Source organism: Mastigoproctus giganteus, chromosome 11, assembly GCF_048544385.1.
Source record: "Mastigoproctus giganteus isolate SK-2022 chromosome 11, ASM4854438v1, whole genome shotgun sequence".
NCBI classification, from domain to species: Eukaryota; Metazoa; Arthropoda; class Arachnida; order Uropygi; family Thelyphonidae; genus Mastigoproctus; species Mastigoproctus giganteus.
The window spans coordinates 125908525-125922286 of NC_143585.1; the positions used below are offsets into that span (position 1 = coordinate 125908525).

Consider the following 13762-nt stretch of genomic DNA (forward strand, 5'->3'; position numbering starts at 1 on the left):
AATATATAAAACCTTTATCTCAGGGGAGAATTATTTGTCTCTCTTTCTTAAAAAAAAATTGTAAAATCATCACTTTCTCTCTCTCTCTCTCTCTCTCATTGAAAATCTCACGGAATCCACTTTTAAAACCTGGGATCTATCTTCATGAATCAGACATCCATTACTCTTGTGTTTTATTTTGCTTTATTTTTCTTATAATGAATGTCCAATGAGCTACTTATTTCAAACTTTCTGATCATAATTTCTTTCCATTAACAGGATCTATTGGGAGATATTTTGTAGCTTAGTTCAATGTCTCTTCCTTAGTTCTTTAATTCTTCACCTGGTAGGTATTTTTCAATCAGGGTTGTCATAGTATAGAACTGCACCCACTCAGCCAGGCTTGTAGTGGAGTTTAGAATGTTATCGCTTTCCTTCTACTTTCTGCTCATTGTATGACATGTTATGTTATCTTACCTCTTTAACATTAAATAAAGAATAACAATTTTTCTCTTCCATCACTTTTTTGTAATTAAAAGAAAGGAATGCGTAAATCATTCATGTAAATGATGAGAGGTGAAAGATGTGGAAAATGTCATTAAAGAACAATTTAAATGTAAAAACAAAATTAGGTTTGTTGTGTATTCCAATAAAGAATATTTATGAAAAAGGATGATATTCATCATTCTTCTTACTGTATAATATCGTAAAGATTACATAGTAACAGGAAATTTCCCAATTAATAGAAACAGGTTCAAAAACATCTGTTGTCAATCAACTCATATTCAGTGTATTCTCAATGATAAATAAGGACAAAGAAAAAACTTTCTAAAATAAAAAGATTGATTATATTCAGATTTTAAAACAAATAAATCTCAACTTTATGCACATGCAATGTGAATATACAGTTCCCTTTTAGGCAGTCTCATAACTTTAACTATCTAATGGTAGCAACCGAATTTTAACCATAAAGATATAACTTAAGTGGTTCACAGAAATATCCCTAAGTTCAAGTTTCTTTTTACTTAAACCAACAATCCTCATGTATGTTTGGGGAACAAATTAAATTCAAAGTAATCTTTTTGTTTTTGTTTAACTCTTAATAATATTCAGAAATTACCTTGAAGCTCTTTTATCTCCTCCTGATAATATTTGACAAATTTCTTTTATCCTTTTAAAAACAGGAAATAAGTTTTAGAGTGAGGTGGTCTACTGGTGATCTATTTAATTAATTCTTTTTTAAAAGTCCACTTGACCATAAGTTTAAATTGCTGAGTCAATTAACAAAATTAACAGATGCATAAATAAAAAGAGGCAGTCCTACTTTATTTTTTGAAGGCTTCATAATCTTTGCTTTTCATGCTTGTAACCTGACAATACTTTATTGAAATAAATAATGTAGGCTCCTATGGTGATCAGTAATCCCTCTCCAAGATTCCACACCTGTTTAATACTAGAGGTGTAAGTTTTTTTCTGTTCAAAATTATAATTATCTTCTGTGTTCCAAATCTGGCTCTCACTATATATATATATATATATATATATATATTTTTTTTTTTTTGTAAACATCTTTGGCAGCACCTACTAAATTTCAGACTGCAGTAAAACCAATTTGTCATGAAAATGCGATGTGGAAATGACACAAATTATGTCACTTCCTAAATGATGCTAACTCAGCAAAATCCAAGCCAATAGCCTAATTACCCATTTGACTGTAGGAAGTATGATTGGAACTTGTATGATTCTTGTATGATTGAAAGAATACAAGTATTTGATTACAAATACTTGTATTGCTACAATCATACAAGTTTGATTGTGATGTCATGCTATTCAACAAACGGCTGCAATCAAATGGGTAATTAGGCTATTGGCTTGGATTTCACTAACCTCTTCCAAGCCAAGGAGGATGTTTTCACATGGAACATCTTTTTTTGCGTACAAGGTACACACATTTTTTTTTTGTATAAAATTAATTAATTATTCAAAAATTAAAAATTGTTTTTTAATTAATACCTCACAGTAACCATGTTCAATGGCATCTTCCCTTCTGTTGGTAATTTTTGTATATGTTTTATTTTTATCCATTTAATTTAATTTAATCCATCATTAATTGTTTTGTTATTTAACAACTTTTCGTAAAAAATAAATAAATAAAAACTGAGAATTTTCTTAAGCCTATTCTTACATATTAATTATCTCATATTATTATTATTAGTATTAGCCATATGGTGCAAGGAAGCCTGAGGCTTATACTGCACCAGCCAAAAAAAAAAAAAAATTCTGAAGAGAGAGAGAAGTAGAAGGGAATCACCAAGAAAGAGAAGAATGGTGATATCCAGCTGAGGACCCTGGGTGTGCCAAGCCCATACTCACCAGATGTGAGCCCCTGGGGTTAAATTGAAAAACAAGGATTTAAAATTAGTATCTTTCCTGTCTAATTACTAAAGCTTGTTTCTTGTTATTAGCATTAGCATTAGTAGAGGCATATGATGCAATAAAGCAAGCTTATGCAGCATCAGCCAAAAAAATCAAAAAAAAAAACAACTTCCACTTCACCCCTCCATTCGTTCGAAATACCTGTCCAGCTGAGCCTTAAATTTATTTAGGCTATCAACTTCCACAACAAGGGATGGAAGTCTGTTCCCCCAACCAACTACCAGCTGGCTAAAGGCAAATTTTCGCTCATCTATCCTACATCTGTCTTTCCTCAATTTGAATTTATGCCCTCTCAGCTGATTATTCTGAGCAAGAGGCAGAATCCCATCAGCATTGAGCATGCTCAAACCATTCAAGGCTTAATTACACCTCTATCAGATCACCTCGCTTGTGCCTAGTCTCCAGACACTGTAATTTGCAAAACTTAGGCCTTTCTTCGTAAGAGCAACCCTTTGTTCCATTCACTAATCTTGTTGCCCTTCTCTGTACTCGTTCAAGCAGCTCTATGTCCTTCTTGAAATGAGGCCTCCAGACCTGTATACAGTACTCAAGGTGTGGCCTGACCATTGCCTTATACAGGGGAATAATCACCTCCTTATCCCTGCTAGAAAAATTCCTGTATATCATTCATAAGACACCATGAGCTACTCTTTCAGCCCGTCTACACTGCTCAGAGAACTTCATATCTGGCTGCACAATTACCCCCAGGTCCTTTTCATTCTCTATCACTGTCAGTGTAGTACCACAGAGTTGATACATTGCTCTGGGTTTGCTGTTTCCCAAATGTAGTACTTTACATTTGTCAATGTTAAACTTCATTTGCCATGTCTCAACCCATCTGCTCAACCTTTCCAGATCCTGTTGCAGCAGCATAGCGTCAGTAGTGACCTTAAGAACCCTGACAACCTTTGTATCGTCTGCAAACCTGGACATTAAGCTTGATATATCATCATCAATATTATTTATAAATACAGAAAACAATAATGGACCCAACACTGAACCCTGAGGGACTCCACTAATAACATTAGTCCACGATGAGCAGTGTCCATTGATTACCACTCTCTGTCTTCTCCCCCCTCAACCACCCCTTTATCCATAGCAGCAATTTGCCTCCAATGCCACACTGCTCCAATTTGTGCAGCGGTCTTCCATGTGCAACAGTATTAAAAGCCTTTCGAAGTTCCAAGTATATAATATCAAAGTCATTCCCTGCATCCAATTCTTTTGTGACTGCATCATAGTATTCAATCAAATTGGTCAGGCAAGACTTCCCCTTAGCAAAACCATGCTGTGTCCGAGCTATAACTGAAGTCTTGTCCAAATAATTCTGCAGTGCTTCTTTAACCAGTGCCTCCATTAATTTTTCTGGAACAGAAGTTAAACTCACAGGTCTATAATTACTTGTGTCACCCTTGATCCTCCTTTGTGAATTGGGGTAACATTTGCACGTCTCCAGTCTATGGGTACCTCCCCTGAGTCCAAGGAAGTTCTCATAATTATGGCTAAGGGTTTGCTTACTTCCTTTGCTGCCTCCTTTAATATAACTGGATAGATCCCATCCACCCCAGGTGCCTTTCTTGTGTTTATCTTCAACAATTTCTCCTCCATTTTACTCTCAGTTATTACAAGATTATCTAGCTTACTGCCAGATTTGAATATACCTCTGGCATTCCCCTCGCTGAATAACTCCTCATGTGTGAATGTTGTTGCAAAATATTTATTTAGTTTGTTAGCTGCTTGAGCAGGATCATCAACAGTTGAACCATCGATATCAAGTGGACCAATCTGATTCATCCCCTTCCTTCTAGAGTTTACATAAGTAAAGAACTCTTTGCTGTTTTTCTTTGCATCCCTTGCCAAAGATTCCTCGTAATCTGCCTTCGCCTGCCTAACCTCCTTTGTAACTTGGTTACAGATCAACTTGTGTCTATCATAGGCTTCTGTGTCACGTGTTAATTTATATGTATCCCATGTATTTTTCTTCTCTGCCATATGTCTCATTAGTTCATCTGACATCCATTTAGGCCTAAACCTTGAACAATATTTCTAAGTTTGTATGTAAAGCCTAGTAGCTTCCAAGATACGTTCTTTGAATGCTTCCCATTTTGAGTTTGCTGTTGGTAACATCATCAGTTGGTCCCACTGTATAGAATTTAAATACTGTCTGACACCATTGTAGTCACCTTTACGAAAGCAATAACCCTTCCCTTTACCCCTGATGGTAGTTACCTCTCTGAGTAAATCCCACTTCACACACTGTGATCATTGCCACCTAGTGGTTCCTTTATCTGCAGATTCTTAATGCATGAAGAATCACTGCTGATAATCAGATCAAGGGTATTACTCCCTCTATTTGCATCCCGAACATGCTGATGTAGAAAACAATCATCCAATAAATCCACAAAAGCCTTGCTAGTGTGTGAGTGCCCAACCCACAAATTCCAGTCAATCTCTGAGAAATTAAAATCCCCCATTATAAGACTCTCTGATTTACTGGCCCACTCTATTTCCCTGTACAGTTTCTTATTATACTCATCAGAGTCATTAGGCCTATAGCACACTCCTACTCTCAATTTTGATCTCCCAATGCTTATGTCACACCAAACTGACTCGACACTGCACTGTCCAGCGATGTCAACTGGCTTCACTTCCTTGGATTTTATGTGTTTCTTAACTAATAGCATAACCCCTCCTCCCTTCCTATCCTGTCTATCCTCTCTGTAGATGTTGTACTCTCCAAATTCCAGTTCTGCATTCCTTGTATCTGTGTGACACCATGTCTCTTATATTCCAACAATATCCGCCTTTGATGCTTTGAGCAATACCTCAAATTCATCAAATTTATTTACCAAACTCCTAGCATTGGTGTACATGCAAGTATACATGCACCTGTTCTTTTTCTTAGCTACCCTAACCCAACCCATGTGTTTACTTGTACCGCAATGACTCCCAGCAGTCTCTGAAATATCCTGCATCTTATTTTCCAGGCTGCAGCTCATTCCAATAGAAGCAGTGCAAGAATCACTTTCACCTCTGCCAGTGGCTACTGTTAATCTATTAGTCCTTGTATGTTTGATCCATGTGTCTCCCAACAGAAGTGCTTGCATGCTTTAGATGTTGTTTACATTTCACATTGACAGACCACTTGCTGCAATGCACAGGTCATTATATTTTAGCTTCTTCAAGTTTTTTTGCTGACAATAAAGATAATGGCCAAACGGGGCATTTTTTAATATGTCAAAAAACACTTATAAACTATGGCAGATGGGGTTTTAGTTAAAAAAAAAAAAAATTTAAATGCATTTAATATAAAAAAATGATTATTCACTCTTGTATTCATAATAGATTTAAAACAAAGGGTGGAAAAATATGCACAATATTAAATTTTTTCATGCTGATTTTATCCCAGAATTCATCTGTTGGTTAGAAGGAAATTTACACCCACCAGAGCGTTAATGTTATATTTTTTGTGTAAATTTTCCATTCTGCTGGTTCCATTTCAGATAAATTTTTTATTGGAGGTTACTTTAGTGGAAGGCGATCATTGAAGCAGTTTTTCCCAGTTTTCTTTTTGGATTTGGTCTTCACTGGGTAAGCACATTGTTTGTTAATGATTTCCATGGCATAGTGCCACAGCCTTTCAACTCAGTCCACTGGAGGTTTGATTGTTTTAGATAGCAGTGCCTTGTGGTTTTGATTAATTGGGACCCTATCAGATAAAATCCTTCTTTATTTCATCATGTATTTTAACTGTATTCTATAATTTATCTTTTGGTTTTTTATGAGTAGTTCACAAATCCAGCAACTTAAAAGCACTTATCACCAAGGAGACAAAGTTATCTCAGCAAGCAGTGAGTGCTTTTTAATTGATTCCAAAAAGCATTTCTTTCTCTTTCCAACATGATGCAGAGTTACATGAATACAGTGAGTAATAATACCTCATCTTTTTTGGTGAGATATAATCATCTTTCAAAATTACTATTTATTTAAACTAGTTGAACAACTATTAGAGTAGAACTTCATAAATGTGGCATTATCAGAATTGCTGCCTCTTTCTGATACTTCAGAAGTTTTAAGCCTATTTTACAAAAAAAACTTCAGATATTTATTTCTATTGTATTCCCTCCTAATCCTGACTTTCTCTGATAGTTATTCTCAATGGTAGAAGTTAATCACATAGTCATCATACACTCCATGATGGTGAAACTCCAAATTGTGAAACATTACTGTTATGTGTAGTTGCTTTTGCTATGTGCAATTTCGCATTCTATATCTTATTATAAATAATACTGTATATAGAAGTGCCTTAGGTTATCAGTGAAACATAAGGAATTTATTTTAATAAATGGTGTTTCATTTCTTCAAAGAAAGTCGTGCGGGAATAATTAATTCTAAGAGCAGATTAAAAACATTGCATTCCACGTAAATTTGTGCAGGCAAAAATAAACAGCAAAAATGGTGTGTATTTTTATTTTATGGTTAGTTCCTCCTTCTGCATAATGCTATTTAGGAATACAGCCACTCCCTGACTTTACGTAAGGGTTGCATTTCGTGGAACTCTACGTAAGTCAAATTTTATGTAAGTTGGAATTCCCTAAATGTTTATGCAGCACTCGCAACTATGCTTGCTGAATTTGATTGAAACAAAAAATAAATGTTTGATGAACATGTAAATAAAATTATTTATTCAATTTCGTTATCTTATGCATAGAAAAAATTACAAAAGTGTACAAATTATAAAATTACAAAAAAAAAAAAAAAGGGAGGAGATAGGCATAATGTCAGCAAGTTTTACCTTTCAAGCATCTTTCCAGAATTATCTCTCCAGCTGATAAGCATGCCACTGTTATAGAGATTTTTTCCAACACATCACAAAATTTCTCTGCAGCTGCAGAATCGGCACCGCATACTTTAACGTTTTGGAAACCAGCGCGATGCTTGAACCTATCAAACCACCCATTGCTTGCCACAAACTTGGCTTGGAGTCCTCCGTACTTATCCTTAATATCTTCATAAATACTTCTTGCTTTTGCTTGAATGGCCATTGGATTCAGGGGCACTTGCTTCTGAATCTCATTTTCCATTCATATTACAATTGCTTTTCCATCTTCGATATATAGCACCTGAACACTGTTTTGTGATCACTTTTGATCTTAAATGCGTTGATCCTTTAACATGTTCTTTTATATGTGCACTGGCCCTTAAAATAGTATTCCTTATTGAAGCAGTGGGATCGAATTCCGTGCAGAAAAGGACAAACTTTGTCCTGCTTCGTACTTAATTGATCATCTTCATTTCTAAATCAATTTTGTTTCATTTTTTAGCACTGCCAGCACTTGCACTTTCCGTTGGTCCCTTTCCCTTCACCATTGTAATAAGTAAATAGGAATGAAGAGAAGATTCTGAAAATTTATTTTTAGCATTAGCATTAGCATTAGTAGAGGCATATGATGCAAGAAAGCAAGCTTATTCAGCATCAGCCAAAAAAAAAAACAAAAAAAAAAAAACAAAAAAACACACCACTCCCATTTCACCCCTCCGTTCGTTCGAAATACCTGTCCAGTTGAGCTTTAAATTTGTTTAGGCTATCAACTTCAACAACAAGTGATGGAAGTCGGTTCCACCAACCAACCACCCGCTGGCCAAAGGCAAATTTCCGCACATCTATCCGGCATCCATCCTTCCTCAATTTGAATTTATGCCCTCTGAGGTGATTATTCTGAGCAAGATGAAGAATCCCATTGGCATTGAGCATGCTCAAACCATTCAAAGCCTTATACACCTCTATCAGATCACCTCGCCGGTGCCTAGTCTCCAGACTCTGTAATTTGCAAAACTTAAGCCTTTCTTTGTAAGAGCAACCGCAACCCTTTGTTCCATTCACTAATCTTGTTGCCCTTCTCTGTACCCGTTCCAGCAGCTCTACATCCTTCTTGAAATGAGGCCTCCAGACCTGTATACAGTACTCAAGATGTGGCCTAACCATTGCCTTATACAAGGGAATAATCACCTCCTTATCCCTGCTAGAAAAATTCCTGTATATCATTGACAAGACACCATGAGCTATTCTTGCAGCTCGTCTGCACTGCTCAGAGAACTTCATATCTGCCTGCACAATCACCCCCAGGTCCCTCTCATTCTCCACCACTGCCAGTGCAGTACTGCAGAGTTGATACGTTGCTCTGGGGTTACTGTTTCCCATATGTAGTACTTTACATTTGTCAATGTTAAACTTCATTTGCCACCTCTCAGCCCATCTGTTCAACCTTTCCAGATCCTGTTGCAGCAGCATAGCGTCAGTAGTGTCCTTAACAACTCTGCCAACCTTTGTATCATCTGCAAACTTGGACATTAAACTTGATATACCATCATCAATATCATTCATAAACACCGAAAACAACAACGGACCCAACACTGAACCCTGAGGAACTCCACTAATAACATTAGTCCACGTTGAGCAGTGTCCATTGATTACCACTCTCTGTCTTCTGCCACTCAACCATTCCCTTATCCATAGCAGCAATTTGCCTCCAATGCCACACTGCTCCAATTTGTGCAGCAGTCTTCCATGTGCAACAGTATCAAAAGCCTTTCTAAGATCCAAATATATAATATCAAAGTTATTCACTGCATCCAGTTCTTTTGTGACTACATCATAGTATCCAATCAAATTGGTCAGGCAAGACCTGCCCTTAACAAAACCATGCTGCGTCTGAGCTATAACTGAATTCTTGTCTAGATGATCCTGCAGTGCTTCTTTAACCAGTGCCTCCATTAATTTACCTGGAACAGAAGTTAAACTAACAGGTCTATAATTACTTGTGTCAGCCTTTGATCCTCCTTTGTGAATTGGGGTTACATTTGCACATCTCCAGTCTATGGGTACCTCCCCTGAGTCCAAAGAAGCTCTCATAATTATGGCTAGGGGTTTACTTACTTCCTTTGCTGCCTCCTTTAATATAACTGGATAGATCCCATCCACCCCAGGTGCCTTTTTTATGTTTATCCTCAACAGTCTCTCCTCTACTCTCCTCTCAGTTATTACAAAATCATCCAGCTCACTGCCAATGTTTACTTTACCTGCATCATTCTCCTTCCTGAATAACTCCTCATGCGTGAATGTAGATGCAAAATACTCGTTTAGATTGTTAGCCACCTGAGCAGGATCCTCAACTGTTGAACCATCAATATCCAGTGGACCAATCTGATTCATCCCTTTCCTTCTTGAGTTTAAATATGTAAAGAACTCTTTTCTGTTTTTCTTTGCATCCTTTGCCAAGCATTTTTCGTAGTCTGCCTTTGCCTGCTTAATCTCCTTTGTGACTTGGTTACAGACCAACTTATATCTATCATAGGCTTCCATGTCACCCATTAATTTGTATGTATCCCATGCATTTTTCTTCTCTGCCACATGTCTCATTAGTTCATCTGACAACCATTTAGGCCTAAACCTTGAACAATATTTCTTAGTTGGTATGTAAAGCCTGGTAGCCTCCAAGATTAGTTCCTTGAATGCTTCCCATTTTGAGTTTGCTGTTGGTAACATCATCAGTTGGTCCCACTGTATAGAATTTAAATACTGTCTCAGACCATCATAGTCGCCTTTACGAAAACAAAAACCCTTCCCTTTACCCCTGATGGTAGTTACCTCCTTGAGTAAATCCCACTTCAACACACTGTGATCACTGCCACCTAGTGGTTCATTTATCTGCAGATTCTTAACGCATGAAGAATCACTACTGATAATCAGATCAAGAGTATTGCTCCCTCTTGTTGCCTCACAAACATGCTGATGTAGAAAACAATCATCCAATAAATCCACAAAAGCCTTGCTAGTGTGCGAGTGACCAACCCACAAATTCCAGTCAATATCTGGGAAATTAAAATCCCCCATTATAAGATTCTCTGATTTACTGGCCCACTCTATTTCCCTGTACAATATCTTATTATACTCATCAGAATCATTAGGCCTATAGCACACTCCTACTCTCAATTTTGATTTCCCTATACTTATGTCACACCAAACTGACTTGACACTGCCCTGTCCATCAATGTCGACTGGCTTCACTTCCTTGGATTTTATGTGTTTTTTAACTAATAGCATAACCCCTCCTCCCCTCCTGTCCTGTCTATCCTTTCTATACACATTGTATTCCCCAAATTCCAGTTCCGCATTACTTATATCTGTGTGACACCACGTCTCTGATATCCCAATAATATCTGCCTTTGATGTTTTGAGCAATACCTCAAATTCATCAAATTTATTTACCAAACTCCTAGCATTTGTGTACACGCAGGTATACATGCACCTGTTTCTATTCTTAGCTACCCTAACACAACCCATGTGTTTACTTGTACCGCAATGACTCCCAGCAGTCTCTGAAATATCCTGCATCTTGTTTTTCAGGTTTCTGCTCATTTCAATAGAAGCAGTGCAAGAATCAGTTCCACCTCTTTTTCCACTTCCACCTTTTTGTTTTTTATATGATTGAAGATTTCAGTGAAGGGGAACTCATTTCACTATAATGCCCTAATGTAAAAATCCACAGAATTCCAGTTATTGGTATTATCACAAATGCAATAAGATCGAGTTTACTACCCATTTATAATAGATTGTGCTAACAGAAAAGCCCAATAAACCGGAAAGTGCAAATTGTTTTTATTGTTTTATGTTAGTGACCTCTGAAAATATGTTTTAGAAAAATATCACAAAGGCATTCAAAATTTATTCTTATAACGGAACATGTGAAAACGATGAAAGGATAATGCAATTTCCATTATAAAAATGACCTTTTAGAGAGATAAATAGCTTAGTTATATAATGAAAATTTCAACTTCCGAGGTCTTGGAACGAATTATCAAAAAAAAAAAATGTGTTATTGGGTTCACATTATGATATTTTCACGATACCTCCATTTATTTCTACGGGATCCCAAATACATTTCCACAATTTTTTTAAGTTTGCACTGGCCAGCAAAAACTTATGTAAAGTCGAATTTCTGTAAATCGAGTATTATGTAAGCCAGGGAGTGCCTGTATTAGTTTTACTTACAACAGTAATTGTTCTGATATGTTTTAATAAATTATATTTTAATATGTTTTACATCATATTAATGTCTTGAAACTTGTGATTTTAGGCAGCCATTTCCAACTGGTGAGAAAGTAACATTTACAGGAAAAGAATGTCTCTGTACTAAATGTATTCAAATTCCTGTGGTTACTATGCAAACTCCTGACTCACCTGGAGCACCTGCAAGAAGTAGGCATTGATAATAATAAAATTATAAATTTAAAGTAAATTGAAATACCATTTTTAAGAACACAAGTTACTTATTCACAGGAGAATGTGCAATTGATATTATCTTTGAAAACAGATTCTATTAGAATCCTTTGCAGAAAATATCCTGGATATTCTGTTTTCATTATGATAATAAATTCTAAAATGTGAATAGCTTTTGATATTTTTTGCTCATTTCATAATGTCAAAGAATAAATTCATTTGTTTTTATAGTTTTGATGAAGAGTTTTAATTAATTCCAAGATATGAATTAGATTTCCCAGTTACTTTAATATTTATGAGATAATTTATGTGATAAACATTAATATTTCAGTTATTAATTAACATATTGTGCTGTGTTGTGTATGTTATATTTAAAGTGTGGCAATAAAGCTCATGAAATTGCTGTTGCAGCCTTGTTCAATGAGTTTGAAAATAAATGGAAGTGGTATGTTGTAGTCCAAACTTCCTAAAACAGATGGTGGCACAGAGATTCCAGTAGGCTACAAGTTGCAAGTAACAACCAGATTTATTAGTAGATTAACATTCCATGTCATGATTTTGCAAAGGAGTAACGAATGAATATTGAATTTTTCTTTGAACTGGGAAAATTAGCAAAGAAAAGTACGAAATATTAAAAATTTTGTGGCAATGAAAGGTTAGTTGTACTAGTGTGCTTGAATGGCCTAAGTGGTTCAAAGACAGGCGTGAGGATGTTCGCAGTGACCCAAGAAGGGGACGTCCATCAACCTCTCAAAATGAGAACATAGTTGCAAAAGTTCGGGAAATTATGGCAAGAGACCATTCGACTGTCAGAATGTTGGCTGATGAGTTGGATATGAATGAGGAGAAAATTCGTCAAATACTACATGGAGATTTAGCGAAAAGGTGTGTGAAAATTTGCTGCAGAGTCTCAGGATGAGCAGAAGCAACAAAGAGTGTCATTATGTGTCAACAAAGAGTGTTCCACCAAATTTGTCAGGACAGTCCTAATTTCCTTGACTGTATGTCACTGGAGATGAGTGTATTGGGTTTTTTCAGTATGACCCAGAGATGAAATGTCAGGATATGCAGTGGACTTCAAAATCATCACCAAGGACCAGAACGTTTTATTTTGCAGAAGTCCAGGATCAAGACAATGCTGATCTTGTTTTTTAACAAACAGTGTGTGATTCATAGGGAATTTGTACCTGAAGGGGAGATTGTCAATGCTGCTCTTTGTGTACAGGTTCTTCAAAGACCATTGAAGCATTTTTACCAGGTGAGAGGTGAGGCCACAATTTTGAGAGAAAGGCAGCTAGTTTTTGTTGTATGACAGTGCTCCATCCATTTTACACTTGTTGTGAAGATATTTCTGATGCATGTGGAATTGTACAGATCAACCTCCACCCTACTCTCCTGCTCTAGCCCAGCATTCCTCCTTCCCAAAATGTAAACCACCCTCAAAGAAAAGAGATTTCAGGATGTTGAGGGCATAAAGAAAAATGTAACTGCAGAGCTGAACATCATCTCTTTGGATGCCTTTGCTGACTCTTTTCAGAAACTTTTAGAATAGTGTAGTAAGTGCATTCAATCAAGTGGTGATTACTTCGAATAAAAATAAAGCCATTTTTGAACTCCTTTGCTTTTGTTCTTTTTATTGCACTATTCTCGGAGCTTTATTGCAGAACCTCTTATGTTATGTGTAGGTTATGTTGATATGTTTATATTATAGTTTTGGTTATATGGTTATGCTATGTTTATGTTGTGTTTTTTACTAGTGCAAGAAAGCCACGTCACCTTATGTTATGTGAAATGCTAATAATTACTATAAGTATTAGCCGTATGGTAAAAGGATGCCCAGGTTTTTGCTCCATGAGCCAAAAAATGATAATAATAATAATAAAATGAAGAAACAAAAATAATAAAATAAAATAAAGTACATATGTGACTCCTTCCTTGTGTTGGCACCTATCCAGGTGAATTGTGAATTTTCTCAAGCTGTCAGCTCAACTGCCTACGGAGTAACTTTTTCCAGTAATTAACAATTTGTTGGCTGAAAGAAAACTTCTTACAGTCCAGTCTAAACCT

The 13762-nt window shown here is 36.2% G+C and overlaps 1 protein-coding gene across 5 annotated transcripts in view; it reads left to right on the top strand.

Annotated features, from left to right (window-relative positions):
- LOC150078418 (actin-binding LIM protein 3-like) overlaps positions 1 to 13762 on the top strand; it is a 528875-nt gene that overhangs the window by 186128 nt on the left and 328985 nt on the right. For all 5 annotated transcript variants that reach the window (XR_016547624.1, XM_090384937.1, XM_090384935.1 and 2 more), the window contains exon 4: positions 11553 to 11674. Coding sequence is in view for 4 of the 5 variants with exons in the window: in XM_090384937.1 (XP_090241063.1) it covers positions 11553 to 11674 (122 nt within the window). In the remaining variant the exon portion in view is untranslated. The remainder of the gene's footprint in view (positions 1 to 11552; positions 11675 to 13762) is intronic.